Source organism: Condylostylus longicornis, unplaced genomic scaffold, assembly GCF_029603195.1.
Source record: "Condylostylus longicornis isolate FDR11 unplaced genomic scaffold, ASM2960319v2 ptg000010l, whole genome shotgun sequence".
NCBI lineage: Eukaryota > Metazoa > Arthropoda > Insecta > Diptera > Dolichopodidae > Condylostylus > Condylostylus longicornis.
In genome coordinates, this window is record NW_026577979.1 from 15,586,625 (window position 1) to 15,609,095 (window position 22,471).

Genomic DNA, 22,471 nt, shown 5'->3' on the forward strand with positions numbered 1-22,471 from the left:
ATGATTTGTATTGTTATAAATTACCCTAATTTTTTTAGCTTTTATTGTCTCTTAGTTTTTAAATCCTAATTTAAACAGAAATTTGAAAAATAGAGGAAGTAAGTCTGACAATAAAAGTAGAGATTGGTATAGGTATTATAATTCCAACTTTAATAATAACCCATGGTAACTATCTCTAAGCCGGTTTTATTAGGATACTTTAAGAAAAATTTCTAATGGTTAATAATAATAAGAAATATAGAACGTTTAAAAAATTTCAACCGAATTTCAGTAGACCTAATAAACTAATACAGCATAATTGCAATAATTACACATTTTTCTTGATTTCTTGAAAACCTCTCCATAAGAATCCTTGGTGACAATCAGACATAAAGTCTCTTTAATTTTATCTTTGTAGATATTTTAGTAAACTTTCAAAGTTGCGATCCCATACTACTTCATATAAATTCAAGCCCTGGAAAATAAAACAGTGATACAATCGTAATTAAAGCAGCTAACAAAATTTATTGGTTTCTCCCAATCCCTGGTTATTTGACTTTATCTTAACTCAAAATTTTATTTGGTATGAATTTATTAGGCTAAACGTATATAAGTAATAAATTGAAGTTAGTATTACAATTTTATTCAGCCTTGATAACCTTTAGAAAATTTTGTAAAGCTTGCGTTAAATTTTGAAAAAAATATGATCGCGGTAGAATTCATTATGCCGCCAATTGATATTCACCATACGTAGAATTTTTTTTCTTTACTTTGCATACATGTCACTCGGCAGAAATTTTAATTAATTTTTTAAAAAAATTTCTCGGAATCTGGGACCTTGAAAACTGCTGTTCAATAAAGCTGTCGAAAAAATTTTAGAGGTTTTTGAATCCTTTTCAACGATATGCCGCATAATCATATTAAGTCAGTTTTTTTTTAACTCCCACCCCGATCCTGCACAGGTGGTATGTTATTATCAATGTAAGATGCCTGTATAGTTGATTTAGTTGTTTAAAGTTGTTCTCACAATAAATGAAAATATTTGCGGTCTAATTGAAGTCTATTCAGCTCTTTGCCAAAAAACATCTGAATTTTTTCTTTTAGGTAGGTCAATGCTTGGGAAAAGTGTCAATAATAAGTTTTCTTAAAGTTTATGTACATATATTCAAAATTTAGATTTATTTCCATAAGTTAAAATTTGCTTACAATACGGTTAATAAAAATTACATGTCATATATAAAAATACAATTAAAGAAAAAAATAAAATTACATATTTTATAAGTCTTAAATGAATTGCTATTTTTAATTGTGAAGCTCAAAATAATTTATTATGGCCACACTATTGACTCTATCCAATTTAAATAGTAAGCTACTCTAGTATATAGGCCTGGTGTATTAGTTCCACAAGACATTCCAAAACTAGTAATACCAATCACAGTAGCAACCTTTTTGTCATCTTCAATAAGTAATGGTCCACCAGAATCACCTTCACAGGTGTCAGACACTTCACTATACGCGCATATTTGGGAATTTGTAACTCCTCTAGGTATCGCAAAAACATTTTTGAATTCTGGTTTTGCAGCACATTTATTAAGTGGCACAGTTCTTACATTAGCTTTCTGTAAGAGATGAATCGTTTTTTGATCTGAAAAATATTAATGTAGTGCTTATAAATTTTTTTGAACAATTAAGTTGTATATTGCGAATTAAAACATTTACACTTTAAATCTGTTACTCCCCATCCTGTTATTACTAGTTTTTGTGTTTCACTTAAATCATCAATTTTTGTGTATAAACAAGCAGGATGTAAACCATTAGTAAATTTTACTGGTCGAGCCAATTTAAGAAGAGCAATATCATTATAAAATTCGACGCTCTTATAGGACTTATGCGTGATAATATTCTAAATTAAAACTTTATTAAATATATAAAGAAAATAAAATGAATGCATGTAATAGTTACCTGTATTCGAACATCAGTAGGTGAATAATTATCTGTATCATCATCTTTTATGTTATTTCTACCCATACGAGCAATTACTGGTTTAGAAGATGGCTCGATACAATGAGCAGCAGTTAACACATAACTATAATATTACAAATTAAATTGCAATTTCACTTAAATAATAAAGACATACAAATTTTTCGTACCTATCTGATATTAATGTTCCTGCACAACGAAATTCATAGGAACCCACTCCATACCCAAGTGCAACCATGTGAGGAAATTCAGCAACATCAGCTTTTTGTCGAAGCCCAACTATATAATTTCTTATAACTTGACTAGGAAACGAATTAACATAATTATCACAAGCTGAAATAAAACAAAATATACAGTTTTAGACTTTTCTATTTGTCAATTATTTTTGTTTTGTTAAAAACAAATTGAAATGAAACTAGAAAACTTACCTATTTCTGCTGGTCTTTTTTTTATGGTTTCTGTTCTGCTTAACATTCGGCTTGTCATTCCGTTTGCAAGTCTTGGGTTTTCAGTAGATCGTGTCATTGTGCTTCCAGTGTTTAATGACACTGCTTGATTGCCGTACATTGTTTTAAAATATTGTCTGTCTCTAGCTTTCTCCAAGCGATCATCGTTACTAAAATATGAAAATCACATTTTAATTGGCCTGCTTTTTAGGGAAATATTTTTGAACTAGAATACGGTTTTGGTAGAAATTTATAAAATTTAACTTTAAAAAACTATTCCTAAAAGCGAATTCTATATTCTGAAACATATTAGTAGGAAAATATTTCTCCCAATTTTTGGAATTGAATTTTGTTCGTGATGAGAATTAATTGGTTAACCCTTAGGATATTCATTAAAATTATTCAAAAAATTACATAACGCTGTTCTTTGTTGACTCAGCAGATTCTTTTAAGTGTATTTTCTATTTTAGTAAAAATTTTAGTTTTCTTAGTAACCATAACGTTGCGAAATTCCATACTGCCAAATTTGTAAACAATCAGCTGTACTCATTAATAATAGACAATAGAAATTGGTTGATTTTGCATAAAAATGTTAATGTGATTTCAAATATTGTGGCAAAAACGTTTCCAGTAAGCAAATTAAATATTGGATGTATCATGAATCATGACATTGAATTCGTGTTACAAAATTTTTGCAACGTATCTTTTTTGAGCATTGGAATTTGTAAATAACAAAAGAAGAAAGTCATTCGAAATAGAGCCGGTAATTTACATAAGTGTTATCAACTGAAAAGTTGGAATTGCAATGCCATTGCAGTTGTTAAAATTTAACAGTTAATAACGTATAAAAGAGAACCTAATCTACATATTTTGTAAATATTTTTGATAGGGTATAAGCCACTTATCTTTTATTTCAGTTCATTTATTTAGGCGTAGAAGAAACGTGTTTGTAATATTAACGAAGGTTGTATGCTAGTTTCAAATCTAAAATTCAGAGTTTAAAAATTGAACATTTTTAGTGAAAATATTTAAAAGTCTTTTAATAATTGTATGAGATCTTAAGCCTTTAAATATTTTCGAATGCTCAATGAGTAAAATTAAAAATTTTGATTTAGTTAAAAAATTAAAAAGTAAAGTCCGAAAAGTTTATAGCTCGTAAGAAGTTTACAGAAGAAGTGCAAGTAATTTTACTGGTAAAGTACAAATTTAAGAAAATACCAAGAAACGGCAACGAGAAAGAAATTCGTGTTTGAAGCTTCAATCATGTTTTAAAATCAGCGTAGAAGCGATATAGAAGTCCTTAAAATTAGTAAGTTCAAGAAGATATTCCTTAATTTTATTCCATTTATACTAACATCTAGAATATTTCGCAATATAATTAACCGAAATCAGAATCTGATTGAAACTTCACTATTATTTTGGTTATTATCAAATTCAAAAGAATAAAAGATTGGCCACACAAACATAAAACTCAAATAAAAATCGACTCACACTCTCATTCTTTGCTCTTTTTGTATAAGTTCAAGATTATCTGATACTGATTTCAGGAGCATATTAAATAATGATATTTTCCATGAAAGAATTCTGAAACGGTATTTATAAAAATTGAATTACTTACTAGAATAACTTTGAAGATATTGAACTCAATTAGTTTTAAATATGCTTGGAAAATTAGTCTTTTATTTAAGAAAATATATAAGATACTCGTAAGTATACTGCTTCTTCCCTTTTTCTTAATTCATCTTAATTGTACCAAACCAATGGTTATATTACAATGAAAATATTAAAATCTAAATTGTAAGAGTAAAGAATAATATCTAAATTTACTGCTATACAAGTAAGTTATTTTGTGTAATAAAGCTCTGCGTACTTTTCTTTATACATTTTGGCTATAATTACAAAGTGCTGACATTATTTTTGAAATGAGTGCATTAATTTTATTTAAGTTTAGTATATGGTGTTCTGCTATCAATTAAAAAAAAAACACTTACGGAAATACTACACGACGTTTTTTCCTCTGATAGTTTTCGTATTGAGATCCAATTGTTGTACTCTTTTCCTTTAATTGGGAATAGTTATCCGTGCAACATACAACTATTTTACCATCTTTAGATGAACATAATTCATTATCAGTTAAATTTCCATTACTTATATAAAGATTATTTAAAGTTGGACAATTTTCTATATATATACATATTCCAGGGGCTCCATTTCGTTGACAGTTATTATGTTCTGGAATCACAATAAAAATAAAAATTAAAAATATTAAAATATTTAACAACTAAGGTGGATTGCAAAAAAAATAATAAAGAAAATGCAAAATTATCAGGGTAAAGCTTGGATATTACGTGAATTTGCGTCGTATTTTCCTAATTTTTTAGATACAAAGATAATTGAGTACCCTGAGCAAGATAATCACTAACGTAATTACAGCATTGAAATAAAAAATTTATTAATTTCTTGAATTCACCTATATCATACAGATATTATACGATGTTTTTAACGTTGGTACAATCCAGAGAACTTTTATAAATCGCACATTTAATCATCGCGGCTCCGGAAGCGACGGTTTAAGTAATTACAAGTGTAGATATTACCTTGTTTGTGAGTGATCGGGAAGTGTTAAGAAAGAAGAAATGATGAATCCGAATATTGATTTTGAGTTAGATGCACCGCTATGAATATTAGTTTAACATGTAGCATTAATAAGGTATGCTATTCAATCTTCTCATCTAAACGTCCATGGAGAATTTTTGTGGAATATATAAATAAAATTTAAATACTCGTATGTATACTCTATGAGGGAGTATGTTTTTCTTTTGCATATTTTTTTTAAGGGGCAAATATCATTTCCATATTTCGTTTTTAAACATTAATAATGGTCATTAAATTATAAAATGCTTGGGTCATGCTTAATATTATAAAATTCTCGAGGCTGAAAATCTTCAATTATTTATACATATACGTATGTAATATTTATTTTCGATAATAAATAATAAATTATATATTCTAAATGACACTGAGTTTCCTGTTTCAATTTTTATTGGATTTTATGTTAATTATTTAAAAAATAGCGCGTGTGTATGTTTAATATAGACATGTGCTCATTTATGAAGGCGCGCGTTAAATACAACAACTGTAATGATTTTCCGGCTTTTTTTCCAATTATTCATGAGTTTTCGTACAATTTTTTTTATATAATTAAAAACTTGTCTTATGCAAAAATTAAATTATCGCGTAAAATTTTAAACGAATTTGAAATTTCAAGACCAAAAATCAGTAATTTTATAAATTAGAATAATGAGTAAAACTAAATTATAATAAAATTCAAACAACATACTGTAAACTTCTTCTAAATTGCATTTTTATAAAATTTTAATTTAATTTTCGAAATCTGATTAAAAAATTAATTACAATTACTGCTTGAATGTAAAATTGTTGCAGCACAATTAAAATATACACAATTAAAATATTGCGTCAATTCTAATCGAGTATAGTAACTAAAAATTGCGAATTTGTTAAAAAAATAAAAACTGTTTAATTCCTAAATTGAATGCGACCACACAGGTGTGAGCGCTTGAATGTAAACCTATAGAATACAAATAAGCAATCAAACAGTTGCAAAACTAAAAAATTGATAATCTGCGTCAGCCCTTAATGCTATTAATTATAAAATTTTCTTATTTGACGAAATCTCTTCATTATATTCTATTAGAACTGTTATTCTATTTCAAAACACGGTTTAACTCAAATTTTATTATAATTTTAGTTAAATATAAATTAAACACTACATTCCGAAGATTTTAGGCCGGTAATTAAAACAGTATCTAGCATAAATCGAAAAGATTAATTACTGTAGCAAATATAATTGAAATTTTTTAAAAATTTTAAAATATAGAAATGTTCATCTTCAGTTTGTAATTAGTTAATAATTTCTATAAAAACTCAATTTTCCAATAGAAAGCAGATTTCGAATTCGAATATAGAAAAACAATAGACACAGAAAAACATAATTTAGAACAAGAATTTCTACAAGATCATTTTAGAAATTCGTGTTAATTAAATGCAAATCAATTTAGACTATAAATACGAGTATTGTATGTACATGTTTTCGAAAAATATGAATTTTTCGGCCAAATTCATTAGCGTGTTACTTAAAATTTGGGAACTCAATATTTAATAATTAATTATATTACATATAATAAATTAGACAAATTTTACAATACAATCATTCGAAAATGTAATTTTAATTATTCATACCGTTAATGTTATTAAAATATTATTTCGAAATACAATAGCAGCTATTTTAATCTTTGCTATAAATTATGATGACAAAAGGAAGCGTAACGTGTCTCTTGTGCTTAAATTATTAATTTTTCAATGTAATTATATTGTAAATTATTAATCATAATCATTTAATAAAAAATATATAATTTTACTAATATTCTATTCTAAACACTTACCATAATTTAATATATCGTATTTACAATAAATTATATTGAAATTATTAAATAATACCAGTAATTGTAAGAATAAAATGTTAAAATATGCCTTCAAGGTTAACATTTTTTTTAATTTTTTTGAAAAGCTTTGAATGGTGTTTTTCTTTCAATTTATTTTTTTTTCGAAATTTTGTTTACACAATAACAAAATTATTGTTTTCGAACAATAAGAAAACAAAATAAAAATTTATAAATTAGTATCGTGTCTGCAGTAATAAAATAATAAATATGTCAAATTATGTTCTACAGGTGTAATTAAAAAAAAAAAAAAAAACAAAACTAGTCAACCCCAAAAAAAATAACAAAACTTGAGATTCTAAAAAATTTCAAGGAAGTTATTAAAAATCGATGATACTATCATAGAACTTTTTTTAGGTGATTACTTCTAAAACAGTATTTCTAAAAATACGAATGAAAACGTGAATTTCTTTTCTTTGTTTACTTATTGGCACGTGTACTCAGGTAAAAATGTAAATGTTATGTGTTCCTTTAATTCTTTTTTAATTTTCAGTTTACAATTCCGTTTGATTACGAAATTAATTTTAATTTGGTGTGATTATGAAATTAATTGCGAAATTATTTTTAAATTAAATTTGTTTAATTAATTTATTTAATTGTCATTTAATTTTGCAAATTATTTTATTTAAATTTTATTTCATTAAAATTAAATATTTTTTTCACAAGTTTTTATTTTAAAAAAAATTTGAATTTAACGCAAATAATTTTCAGTACAATGTAATTTTTTCTTATTACTGGCTCGTAATGCAATTATTAATTAAATTTGTATAAATATTTTTAATATTCTTATTAAAAATTCTTTTAAATAATAATATACAAACACACTCCTTAATATTATACGCCGTCAATTCATTTCTATTTCGAAATTTTTATAAGAATTTAATTTCAAAATGAACTGAACAACTTGACGTATCTCTTCAAACTAAACTTAAATCATTGATATTTCTATTTTATCTTATTTTAACTTGATCCCAAAAACAGAGTTTTTGTATTTATGGTTTTCTCATTTTTATTATTTTTTGTTTTTGTTTTTTAATTTTTAAGTTTATTTTGTTTCATTTCTCAAGTTTTAAATTCTCTTACAAGTGAATGAAATTCTTAATATGTGAGGTGCTTTGTGATAGAGAAAAAAGAATTCTTTTTTTTAGTTTTCCAAGTTTGTTTTAGTGGTCTCGTATAAAGAAAAACCTAAAATTTTATATTGTTATATTATATAGAATAACTGTTATACTTTTACATTTTAATATTCAATAAAAAATGAAAACAAAAAAAATAAATATGGAAATTCCGTATAATACTAACAAAAAAAAAATTAATATGTAAAACAATTTCGGAATTTCAAGCAAAAAATTTTTCTTTTTAAAGGAATAATTAATTTGAGGAAAAGGAGAAGTTAAACTAAAATGAAGTTTTTTTTGTTTTTTTTTTTTTTGTAGTGTGCCGTACTAGAATTTCATAATTTGTTGATTACTTAATTTTTTTAAATTTAAAATACCAAAAATTTATAATCATATAGAAGATCAATTTTCGGAAATACATCATACGTGGTCTTTCCGGAAAAGAATTTCCAAGTAAATTTCAAAAATTTAATTATGTGCAAAAATTCCTTTTCTAAATTTATGATACTAATTCTTCTTGTATTATGAAATTTTTATGTTTTTTTCTTGATTTTAATTCCAAATAATTCTTTTAAAATATTTTCGATTTAAATCAATGTTTTCTTGAAAATAAAGATCCCACTCAATGACATTTGAACGACAACTTAAAAAAACATTTTTTATAAAAAAAATGGGAAACGGTATTATGATAAACCAGGGTTCTCATATATATTTTAGTAGAAATATTGCCTCGCTATATTAAACATGTTCTATATAGCTTATTGACGTAGTTTATAAAATGATAACATTGTAGCTTATATCAAGATTATTCAACTATAAGTAAATTACCCTTCAAGTTAGCGTGAATTATATATCACGGAATAGTATAGTTTCATTACGAAACTCATATAGTTTTAATAGCTCGAAAATGATCGTCGTTAAGTAAAACCATGAAATTCTTAGTATATTGTGAAAATTTGGTTATTTTAGCTTAATCGATGCAAAATTTGAAATTGATCGAAAATATTTATGCATATTTACTGTACATGCCTACATCTCAGACGTGTATAAGAAGCTCTGTTTTAGCTCGAAAGATCATAGATTGGCTGACAAATAGAACTCAAGAAATTCGGTAAATAATTTAGTCAAATATGATTGGATTCTAAAAAACTTACAATTTCTGGTCTTGTTTCCAATGCATAAAATTTCGAGAAAAATATTTTTTTTAATTATTATGTTAAATATGAAATTTCGTGAAAACACCTTCATTAGAATATGAGATACGGGAGACTTATACATGTTGTCAAATATTTCGCTAAAAATCTTTAATTCGTGCTTCTCTAACATTAAAGAGTGCATTTTCGCTGATTATTCGAAGTGCGTGATTTGGTACGATTTTTAAAAAAATTATTGTTTTCAACATTATAATTGCTTACAAAAGGCATTCAAAAAGGTCATAGCACCATATCTTCCATAGAGTGTAACAGTAGTAGTGGTAGTAAGAGTAGAAGCACCGCCCCTCGTGATTGTTCAGAGGAACAACAAGACCAACAAGAGGAACATTGGCAACCCTTCACAACACATTATTTCTGTCTGAAATCACCCGACTGGCTTAATGAAATCCAACAGGTTTTCCACAGACATGCTCGGCAACTCTTCTAGATCCCACATATTTCCTTCTCCTTCACATAAGACGAGACCACTCACAGAAATGATATGATATCTAATATCTTGGTCATTTTCCTCTGTAGATGTTCCTCCTATTCAAATCCAATATTCGCCTGTAGTCCCTTGGTTGTACCTAACCAAACTTCAAGGAGCTTAACATTTCTTCATTAGAAGCAGGAGTATTTTCTTGTAAAATGAGTATGTAAAATACTTTAATCAGTGCTCGACTTACATGATATTGTGAAATGGGTACTTATTATAGCTTAAAATCATTTAACAAACTTTGAGTAGGTGTAGAACTAATCTCTATTCCCAACAGTTCAGAAAAGTTATTGTTGTGTAATTAAGTTTTTTAGTCAATTAAAAAAATTACATTATAAATTATTTCTTTGCTTTTTTTATGAACTTTTACGCAAATGAAATGTTTTTTTTAAAGATGAGTAGAGTCTGACGCTTTTATGACGGATTTTCCATGAACTATGAATAAAAATTTGCGTCATTCACTACAATCATTTCGAAATTTTTAAACGTTTCGTCAGTATTTCAAAACTTTGTTAAACCATTTTTTTTTTACGCAATTGCAAAGTGAAAAAATAGTGTTGATTTCATTTATTAATGAAATATGTTCCTTAAAATATAAACTGGAAACTTTTATAATATTTAAGTTGGTCAGTGCCAATAAATTATTGTTGAGTAGCGTATAATATACATAAGTATATAAGCATGGTATTGTAACTGTTATATTGTGGTAATAAATTCGTGTTATAACACTGTAATTGTAATTTCTTGATAAAATGCAACAGAATAAGTAAACAGGCCTTATACTTACCACGAAATTTTAAAAGGATTGTCTTAGACACTGTAAATACTTGAACGAAAAGTGTTTGCTTTAAAGATAAATTTTCTGCAACAATTGATGTATAATGCTGATTTGACCAACTTAATAGAAAAAATATTTTACAAAACCGCTAGTTTTTTCTACAAGTATCACCAAAATGCAAGCTCACAATATGTCGTAAGGCATATCGTCGGTATTATGGAAGAGTAACGGATACATAAAAACTAAAAAATTCCTTAACTATATTTGTAAAATACCCTCGTAACTCTGACGTTAGTATTTTCAGAAAAATAACGTTCTAAATTTTAAACGTCTCTGCAAATTGACATTATTGTGTATTTTCAAATGCTTTTTTTTTCGAAACATAAAAAAGCAGTTTCATGACTCTTCCATAATACCGACGATATCATTCTTCCATAAAAAAAAATTTTCACACCTTTTCCTACAACCAACAAGTGTGATTGTGGTCTACATATAACCGCCCACAAGGTGTAATGTCTAGTTTAGAGAAACTGCTGCACAAGAATTTATAAACGCCCTTTAAACAATTCTTACTAATTCTAAGGACGCTAGTAAACTCTTAGTTAACATACCTGGAAAAATAAAAATTCGACTCTGAACTTCACTTCAAATTTAAAATATTCTCGGCCTTTAAAATGCAATAATACGGTTTTAGAGCACAATTTAGTAATTCACACACATAAGTTCAATTGGACATTAACACCATTATTGCTTTTTAAGTCTATAGGAATTTTAAAGTCCGATGTATGTTACATACGTACCTTCTTGGTACTTGTTGCAATTGAGCGCCTAAACAAGAATACTGCATTGAATTTTTTGAATTTAAACATTTTAATGACGTCACGCTTTATTACTGTATAGCAAAAAATTTAATTTAGAAAGTAAAAACTTTTAACATTTTGTTACGGGCAACTTTCGAAAACCTTGTAGTATTAGAAAATCACAATTTCAAGTTTTTTTTGGCAGATTTTGTTTAACATTTTTGATTAAGAATAAGAAAACTAAATGGAGTTCATGTAATGTTTTTGTAATATAAAAGTTGATCGCGATGCTTTCTTGTACATATATAAAATAACCTACCTTATTGTATACAGAATGCGGTCCGTAAAAATTAAATAATTGCAAATTTTAACATTGCCATTTTGCAAGATTACTACTTGACTATTAAAAGATACACTAATCAAACGCTAAAATCTAGGTCACTTAATTTTAATGTCTAATAAACATTCGTTTTGCTCCCAATTTAAAAGAGAAACATAATTACATTACTCTATAGACTTGATAAATTATATATGTACGTGTTTATTATAAATAGGCATATAAATGCGAGTAGTTAACTTAAAGATTAGAGCCGCAAGCTTTGAATTATTAAAAAGAAATTGAACTGAGAAATAAACTCTCTAAATATAGTGCAGACTTCATGGTTCGGCACATGCAATTTCTAATTTTGTAATTATTGCTCAATTGAAAATTTATAACGTACGCATATTTATAAGCAATTAAACTACTGCGTCAACACAATTTCCTTCTGCGTTTTATGTAATTTTCCTGATTTATAGTCAAAATACATGGGCATCTGAGAATGGGTTCTTCATTCTTACTCAAAGACAAAATTTTCTAAATTCTTTCAATTCCAAAAATGATTTGTTTTACTAAGAATTTTATAAAAAATAAATCTAATAAGAGTTTAATGAAATTATAAAAAACTAAAGCAAGTAATGACATCCATTCAATAATTTAGCAAATGAACAAAAAACAATAATTTTAAAATCTTATAATATAAAAATTACATTAAAAAAAATTTCTTATAATTTTAATAAAAGCTATGAATTCTGTAGCGTTGGCCACACTATTGATTCTATCCAATCTAAATAGCTGGCTACTCTAGTATACACTCCGGGAATTTCCGTGGCACATGATATTCCAAAACTTGTAATACCAATTATAGTTGACACTCTCTCATCATTTGCAATGAGTAATGGTCCACCAGAATCACCTTGACAAGTATCAGCTGTGTCATCATTTGCACATAATTGAGAATTAAGTAAACCCCTTAACAGTCTTCTATCGTTCGTTAATGCTGAAATTGTTGAACATTTTTCAAATGGCACAGTTCGAACGGTAGCTTTCTGTAAAAAATCGCTTTTTGCTCGTGCTAAAATAAAATTTTTTAAAAATTCGGTAAAATTTTAATTACTCGTTTTTAAAATTTGCAATTTCTAACTTACTGCTAATATTAGTTGTACCCCATCCAGCGATTGTTAAATTCATGGCTTCATTTAAGTCCTCTGTTTTTGTATACAAACATGCAGGATGCAAACCAGATTGAAAAGTAACTGGTCGCGATAATTTAATTAGAGCAATATCATTGTAGCTCTCTGATGATCTATACCTTCTGTGCAATGTAACATTCTAAAATTATTATATGACAGTTATTTATAGTGAGTATAATAGTAAGTGAACAATATACCTCAATTGTGACATCAGTTGGAGCAAGATCATCGGGATCATCTTCTTTAATATTATTTCTGCCCATACGTACCATTACTGGTTGATTAGTGCGACTACTGACACAATGTCCAGCAGTTAATACGTATCTTAAATGGAAAAAAATAAATGTCAATTTTAATTACATAACGCATAGTTACGTTTTACATATTTATAAATTATTTTATTTTTTACCTATCAGAGATTAATGAGCCTGCACAGTCCCACGTCAATTCACCAGTTCCATAACCGAGAGCAGCCATATGAGGATATTCACCAATTTCAGCTGCTTTACCGCCAATTATTTTCTGACCAAGTGTTTTTCCAGGAAATTCTTTTTTGAAACCATCACACGCTGAAACATTAAAAATATAAAAAACATTATTATTAAAAGGATTACAACGCTTCCTAGAGTATAATTTTCTTCTAGTTCCTAACTAGAACCGTAATTTTGGTAATAATGATAACAAAGTTTTTGATCATTTGATTATTGTTAACTTGTTAGCGTTCTTGCGTTTCATATTTTGCTTAGAAATTCAATTTAATCTTTGTTTAATAATCGTTATTCTAATTATACGAGTATGACCCTAATTTTTCTGGTTAAAATCCTGTTTCACAGCTTGTGTATTACAAAGTTGGTTCTCGACTATACAACCAGATCATATATGAATCATTATTATTATGACAGAACTCAAAGGACAATTGAAACTCTCATTGACAATCACTTGACGTATTCAATTTGAAATATTTATGAATATTATTTAACTTTATTAAATTATTTTTTTAAAAATCATCTCTACTAATCAAGCTCTCTTGTATAGCACTAATTTTGACAAAATTATTGCAATCCGAAATTTCTTCCTAATGCGAATAAAGATTTAACAATTTGCTACCAAAATATTTTAATGCAAAAAATTCACAAGAACTTGCTCTTTTTGTTTGAGTTTCTGACGTATTTTAAATTTATGTAACCAAGGCATGCTTAAATTTTTCCTCTCGTACAACTTAATCAATTTTTTATACACACCTTGAACAAATGTTTTTGTATACTTGTAAGTAGTTCTCAATCTTTTTCTAAATTTTCTTTGTATAGCAATTACTATGTGACGCTTCATGGCTCAAAAGATTTACATACGCTTCATAGATCAATAGATTTGATTGCTGGTTTCATTCACACTTAAACAGAAATGGTGCATCTTACAGTTTAGAATTTTAATACAGTTTAGTCAAATTATTCGGGTTTACGGATGGTGAACATTATTAAAAATGTTTAGTTTGTAATCTCGTAACAATAAAACATTTTAAATAAGAATTTTTTTAGTTATGTACGTTTTTAGGCGGTTTGAGCAAAATGGCTAAAAAAATTTAAGTAAACTACATTTAATAAATAAAAAAATTTCAGAGGGCTACCGTTTTTCTAACATTTTACAATCACTTCAGTCGACCATTTTGCATTTTGCTTTCAAATCAAATTCTCATTACCTTCTATTTCTTGAAATTTATGGGCAGGTTGTGGAAATTTTAAAGTATTCATTAAAATAAAACTGAACGGTTTCTAATGAATGAGCCACGGCAGACTTTAGATTTGTCCCCAACTTTTATTCTATATTTTTGTTTTTAATGCATATAAGATTTTCAAGTTTTCTAGACTTACTTCAATCTAACTTTAATTAAATTACTCGTTTTTAAAATTCATTTTCAAAAATATTGTTTCTGCAATTTAGGTGACGAGGCAAACCCATATTATTTTTGTGACATTCCATTATTACTTAACTTTCAATTTAATTTGTTAACCTGCTATATTTGTAACTCTGTTGTAATGACATTTTTAAGTCCTTATATTTAACAAGTTTAAAATTGTACAACTAATAACAATTTTTACCAATTTCACATGTAATTTAAATGATTTAATCTGATAATTTTACTTTGTAGTTTTGGCATCGCACATTTATTTGACACTGACAACGCTTCATTAAAAAAAACTTACCTACTTCTGTCGGCCTTTTAGAAATTCTATTTATGGTTTGTGGGCTTTCTGTACTAGTTTTCTTTTTTATTTCACTCAAATATGGATCATCGCTAAAAATAAGTAAAAAATTATCAAAAGGAAAAATAAAATCTAAGAACAAAGAACATTTATTTAAAATTTAATTGGCGCAGAATAATGTTTACATAACTGTTAATTAACTACGACTATTAAAATATTTAATCAGAAAACAATTGTGTCTAAGCACAAGTAAGTCATACTAGGATTTGATCATATTAACATATTTTCTATGGAAAATGGCAAACGCAACTAATTGCAGTTGCTAAAAGTACTGCAAATGAATACTTATAATATTTTCAATGACTAATTACTTCTGTTAAAACACCAGACTCAGATTTAGTATTATACGAAAATTATCAAAAAAACTTAGCAGAGAGGGGAAATATTTATTATTTATCAAAGAATCTTTTGAAAATTCAGATTAGTTTACAAAGTGAGGTAAACTTCACTTGTCTTCAAACTTTCCCTCATAACACTAGCCAAAATTGATACTTTTCCCTATTCTGCACCAATATTCAACATGAAATAAACACCACAACACCTTTCACTAGGACTTAAAAATAAAATTGCATGCATTAAAAAAAAAACAAAAGCAGATTTCCAAGCAGATAGTTACTTTTTGTATATGCCAATTAAGTATCTAAACAACAATAAGCCAATATCTCTAAAAATAAAGAATTTTTCTTTTTATAAAGCATGAGAAACAATAGTTCAATAGTTTTTGGAAAACGCTTTTATTAACATTTAATTAAAAAAAGAAGTGCTTTTATTTATTTTTAAAGCTCTCAAAATATACAACACTACACATGAACTCGTATAGATTAGCCTAAAACCTTTGAAAAACCCGTGATTGACGATTATTATTATTTATATTACTACTCCAACCAGGTTGTAATTGCACTATTTGTGCAGATGATGGTTGTGAAGATGATACAGAATTTAATAATGGTTTTAAAAATGGGTTATCTGGATTCAGTGATTGAGTCATAGCAGAAGTTAACTGTACTGCACCGTTATTTATATTACTTGGACCTGTTGCAACAGGAAAAGCAACAAAATCTTGATTAGAATTTCCGATTGGACGTCCTTGGTTGAATCCGTTACCATTCCATGTATGGTGTTCGGTTTGGAATTGCTGTGGATTGTTTGAAACAGCAGTGAAACCGGCGTTTGGTGCATTCCAATTTTGTTGTCTATTTTGTCGAAATCTAGAACCTGTACCTCTATTCCAATTAGGTTCTTCTTCTTCTATCACAACAACTGTTACCGGATCTGAGGGTCTTTTCCAATTTTGCTGGTGGTGTGGTTGCTGTATTGGTCTATTCCAATTTGGTTGCGGTGGTTGAACTAGTTGAGGTCGTTGTTGTTGATTAGGTGCATTCCAATTTTGCTGATTTAATCCATTATTCCAGTTTGATGGTCTAGCATTTGGATTTTGTGGTGCTGGCGGATCTTGAACAACCCAAACTGTTTGTAAATTATTGGAATTAGCAAGCCCGTTTGGTGTAACAGATGGTAATGGCGTCGTTGTTGTAGTTCGTTTTTTTGATAAATCTATAAAACCAATATCTGGTCTAGGTGTAGATGTCGTTGTTGTTGTTGGAGTTGATTTAGTTGTTACAGATTTATTTGATATTGCTTCGATCATCCATGGATCTAAGACTTGAGATTTTACAGTTGATGTTTCAATATTTCTTAAAGGATAATTTGTAATTGCTGATAATGGAGATACTGTTGTAGTAGTCTGCTGTTGTTTGTTAAAAATGTCTGTTAATATTGAATCTAAATCTCTTACAGGCCTTGCAGTTGTAGTTCGAAATTCGAATGCGGCAAATGGATCGTCCCCAGGTCTCCAGCCACTTCCAATTGTTGTAACCTCTTTTTCAATACCATTTCCATTTTCAGAACTATCAGAATTTTCTGCAATTGTTGCCGATGCTACTGTTGTATTAGTTGATCTATGATTAAAGTTATTATGCAAAACAAAATTTTTAATTCGATCGTCATTTGGAAAATAAAAATTACTACTAGAAGTTGATTTTTGTTTTGAATTTTCAATTTGACTTTTGCCAATTCTTTGAGTGTGTGTGCTTGTTTGTGTTATGTATGGATCTGATGAAGTATATGGGGATGATGTTACATTTAATTGATTGTTAAATAATAATTCAGTTAAATCAATAAATTCAACATTTTTTGGAACCGTGATATTTTTAAATTTATTAATTACGGGTGATGTTAATTTTGTATCTAATTGCTTTGGAGATTTTTTAACTCCACGACTTCTAAATTAACAAAAATATATGAAAGTATAAGAAAATAGAAGTTAAACAAATTAACTAAAAGCAGCTAGATGAAAATTAGTAGCAGTGCAAAAAAAAGCTTGATTATAAACTAAAGTAAATTAAGAGCATGCGTATAATTTTTGTTTTTTTGTTTTATTTTGCAAATTAATCATTAATACTCACGGGAAATAAACGTTAGGTCTTGTTGTACTGCCAGTGGAGGATGTATCGCTTTTTCTCGGTAATGCTGAAGGATCAATATCAGTACAACATGCAACATAATCATTACCATTAAAAGCACAATTTTCTAAGTCACTAAAAGTTATGGTTTTTGCAGAAAGTTCTTTGGTCAATGATTGGCAATTTTTTAATGAAACACACACTCCCCGTTTTCCTCTCCATTCACATTCGTCACCCTCTAAAAAATATATAAATTAGGATTATCAATTAAAAGTATAATTTTAAATATGTTCAAAAATAATTTTTATGAAACAATCGTAAAAATTATTCGGTTAAACAGAATCTTCGATTCCTTTTGTAATTGTATTCTTCATATTGTAGTTTTTCAATGCTCATTTGTGTTTACAGTTATTGTTTATGTGAATTTGTGTAATTGAGTTCTGCTTTTTGTAGATTATATCAGAGGCATAATTATTATAACAGGCATTTTCATCATGGAAATTAATGTTTTGAGAATTTGGGCTTCACTCGGTTCATTCAGATGACTTCAATTTTCTATTCATCCTAGTTTCAAATAAATTTTAATTTGAAATCTTCAAATTTTAAATAAATTTTTGTATTATAGTCCCAAATCATACTTTAGTGACTCATTTTTTGTTTTTCAGAATTATGTTTTACATTATTAAAAGTATCAATTCAAACTAAATAATTGTAATGTAATATTTTTACTTAAATGAATATTTTAAGTTTTACTAATTAATTCAAATTAATTCTATTAAGTTGATAACAAATATGAGCAATAAAGAGAACAAATCTTACAAAATCATCTAAAAAGTCCCAGTGTACCGATATTTCTGATAACAATTATTATTAAAAATATACACAAAACTATACATTGATAAGATTAACAATAATTGTGGTTTCCAATAAAAACCAAAAGCAACTTTCACATTAAATGCCCTATATTGCAAATATAGAATTATACAATTTTATTAATACTCGGTTATCACACTTAACCCTCGCTAACCTATATATAAAAAAAATGAGAATATAAAGCATGAATTCTCAATTTCTCATTATTTTTCTCTCAAATAAGAAAAGTTCTAAGAAAAGAATAAAATATATTTATTTTAATTTACGCCAAGGTTAATTAATTTTCAAAAAACTATAAATTGTGCGAGATTAAAGTATCATTTAAAAGAAAAAAATTAATAAATTCAATGCAATCAGGGTGGTGAGTAATGTAGGTCATTTACAGCTTTAATTGGAAAGTTTACATTTATTCCAAATATTTAATAAATATTTTCAAAAATTTCACATTTTCCGTACGCCGTAAGTAAATTTTATTATTTAATATAGGCACATACGAGTACTTCGAGAAATATGTCTTTGCATGTGTTTGGTGTTAGTATGTTTCAAAGAGTTTGTTCTTTTCCTTATACTTCGGTAAAAGAAAAATAATCGACTCATTCAAACCACAAACTATTTTGTACATCAAACACAATACGAACTTGTAAAAAACGAATCAAAGTTCTTGCTAACTTAAAGGCGTTCGTCATTTCTGACTAAGATTTAATGTTTTCAGTTTATTTGTTATAGAAGCACAAGCTTTTGTTTAACGATTTTGAATGATTAATTGCTGATGATCAGCTGGAAATGTCCAAAAAAAATAATGATTTCTTAAGTGCTCTTCATGCCGTTTAAAGTATTTGAAATTTTTTGAAACCTATAGATATTTTTTCCATTGTTTTATTATTGCTTTGGTGAAAAGATTCAAGATGTATTTGTAAAATATTCCATGACGAGATTCAAAATGGTGGAAATCAAATCACGATAAAACAAAAACTTTTTAATTGAATGCAAGGCTGCATAAAATTAGAATTCAACGAAAATTTTAAGTAGATTGCAGAATTTTTAATATGAAAAATAAAAAAATGCATGAAAATTTTAATTTCATAATTTTTAATTAATATATTTCAAAAGCCGTATCCAATTACGTGTAATAGAAATCACAATATCTAGCAGATTTTTAATGCATTATCTAAAATCAATTCAAATTTGTCTTACCAACAATATTACGTTGTGTATATATCGTAAATTATAGACTATTAACAAATTTTGGACTGAATTTTCAAAATTTATTTTCATTGTTGCTCTTCTTTATGTCCAAAACTAATTTGACTCGTGTCGTCATTTTGTGTCAACATGATTAAATAAAACCATAATATGTGTGCATACGTTGGTAGAAATCAAGTTTTATGTATAAACTAAAATAAATATCGTTGACTTTAATATTAAAAAAGGAAAAAAACAAGGCAAATGTAAATTTCAAAATATTTTACGATTCTTTAAAATTATTATAATTAAATTAATCTTTTCACACGTTTTTATAATTTTATTTATATTTAACCGCGCGCTAAATAAAGATTTGAATTTTTTTTTTTATTTACATTTTTACCTCGATTTCAGGTAGAATTTGACGTCATCGAACAAATTAAAAACATGTTTATGAAGAATTTGATGATTTTTTTATTTGCTCTTTCTTCTATTTGTTTTTTTAATTCGTGAAGCCAAAGTGTTTACTTTTAACTAATGGCTATATTAAATATAAATATGGCGAAAAAATTTTGAATAACATTCATGTAGCTAAACATCCGAATACATTCATAATTGAAATTAAGTCTAAAGTACAACCAGTATCCTTTTTTTGCAAGTTCATTGTGTCTGTGAAACCATTATACACAAATTTTAATCGCAATATTTTTTCAAAAAAAAAAATTATACTCGTATTATTATACTCAATAGTGAATGAACCTATCCCCTAAAATATAAAAACTACAGTTTTAAGATATTAAAGAGAGGGTTATATATGCTACTTTAAAAATTTTTACAAATTATCTTAGCGAAATTTTTTGTTATTTATATTGTAAGGTAGCAGAAAGGGCATTTTTACCTAATTCTCTCTTATTAAGACAAAGTTAAATAAAACTAAAGAGTTAAAAAAATTCTTGTTGTCAAGAAATAAAATTTATATTTACCTGTTCCAAGGCAAAACGTTAGGCTTTACAATTACAAAGACTGTAAACAGTTTATTTAAAAAACCAACTACTATCTATACGATATACAAAATATAATTCTAACTATTTTCAATAATTTACGCGTGAATATTGTACTAGATTTTCTCTTAGCATAAACAAATAGAAGTAATGCATTTTTTTTAGAACACAATGCAAAAACAAAACCAAACTGCACCAGAGGATTAGACAAATTGGAAATTTTTAGTTTTTTTAACACTGCGAATGCAATAAAATAACAAAAAAAAAGATTCAAAAATCAATGGTGTGTTCAGCACATAACCGACCGCAATTTTGTATTGCCTAGTTAAATGAAGTGTTATAGAAGATTATGAAAATACTTTTAAACCATTTCTTTTCAATTTTTAGGTCGTCAGTGAGCTTTTAGCTAACATACCAAGAAAAACATAAATTTAACCCTTAAAAGAGTTTTCCTTTGCGACACCCGAATTCACTTAAAAATTCGCCAGTTGGTTGCGGTAGCGAATTTCAAGAAATTAATTGATAAAAAAAGTAAATTCGGCCTCTAGTTCGATTTCCGAGCCCTAATCGTTCCAAAAATAATTTAAGTTAAACACCCTGAATTTAAATATTAAATTTTAAGTAAATTGGTTGAGTATTTCTCGTTACTTGAGGAAAAATGTATGATCGACCCGGAAAAAGGTTAAATTCCCAAAAACTGAAATATCTCAAAAGTTGATCAATCTGTAGCATAGCCAATCAGTTCAGCTAATTTTGAGATAAAAGCGTGCACACACTTTTAAATAGTTTATTTGCGCTTCCCTACCATGGAGATGTTCTGTTTCCACCGAAAGCTCGATATGCAAAATTTACAATACGTAAATAATAAGTAAAATTTCCAAAACAAACAGTAATTATTGTCATCTGAATCTAAGATTTTAATCTATTGCTCAAACATTTTTCAGCTGATCTACTATATTAACATCAAATTATTTACAAAAATCTTATTTATTTTAATATACACATACATATAAATATATGTAGAAGTACTTATTTGTGCATTCAATATAATACTGAACTAGCTAGGTTACCATAACAATGACTAAACTAAAGTCTAAAGAGTAGTTTTTGCCAAATACCTTGAAAAATATCTCAGAAACTTGATCAGGTGTTAATCTGAACTGCCTTACATTTACTTAATTTTTAAGATATTACTGTAAAGGTACGTACTGTCTACTTATTATAGATACTACTTCTTTAACAAAAAAATAAATAAATTATTTTATTGCATTTATTTACTTATAATGTATAGAATTTACATTATTTTATTGTAATTAATTTAATTTATTCAAATCTTAAACAATTATAGCAAAAACACGATTTTGATTTATGAAAAAATATAATAGAAAAAAAAACCACATAAGAAATTTGCAATTTTTAAAATTATAATCTCATATCTTTTAAATTTATTCACAGTACCTACATACTTATATTGGAAACCAACATGACAAAATGTCAGTGCATTCTTCAGTCTAATATAATTTTTTCCCTTTTGTAGATTTTACTAACATTTGCACGCACATATACATTTATTATATATTAAAAATTTTCAAAAATAACTTGTAATTCGTTAAAGTTGATCAATCATGCAATCTATCTTGTATGATAAACAATACATTCAAAAATAGTGCACGTAATCCATATTTAGTCGTGATCTTATTGACGCATCATTAAGTTATAAAATAAATCGAATGAATTGGGGGAAAAACATAACTAAATTCTACTACTTTTTCACTAGAACTCATTAAAGTAGACATTCATTTTAAGAGACTCAAAAAGAGTTCATGAACTTGAAGAAGTTCAATCAAAACAGAGGTACAAAAAAAAAATT

The 22,471-nt window shown here is 27.0% G+C and overlaps 1 protein-coding gene across 1 annotated transcript in view; it reads right to left on the minus strand.

Annotated features, from left to right (window-relative positions):
• LOC129618930 (uncharacterized) overlaps window positions 1-22,471 on the minus strand; it is a 29,976-nt gene that overhangs the window by 6,070 nt on the left and 1,435 nt on the right. The window contains exons 3-16 of the mRNA XM_055533958.1: window positions 17,549-17,783; window positions 15,024-15,115; window positions 13,232-13,391; window positions 13,020-13,146; window positions 12,778-12,961; window positions 12,374-12,704; window positions 11,311-11,394; window positions 4,397-4,552; window positions 3,897-3,989; window positions 2,388-2,575; window positions 2,130-2,292; window positions 1,942-2,065; window positions 1,699-1,882; window positions 1,315-1,624 (exon numbers count right to left, since the gene is read on the minus strand). Coding sequence (XP_055389933.1) covers window positions 1,315-1,624; window positions 1,699-1,882; window positions 1,942-2,065; window positions 2,130-2,292; window positions 2,388-2,575; window positions 3,897-3,989; window positions 4,397-4,552; window positions 11,311-11,394; window positions 12,374-12,704; window positions 12,778-12,961; window positions 13,020-13,146; window positions 13,232-13,391; window positions 15,024-15,115; window positions 17,549-17,783 — 2,431 coding nt within the window. The remainder of the gene's footprint in view (window positions 1-1,314; window positions 1,625-1,698; window positions 1,883-1,941; window positions 2,066-2,129; window positions 2,293-2,387; window positions 2,576-3,896; window positions 3,990-4,396; window positions 4,553-11,310; window positions 11,395-12,373; window positions 12,705-12,777; window positions 12,962-13,019; window positions 13,147-13,231; window positions 13,392-15,023; window positions 15,116-17,548; window positions 17,784-22,471) is intronic.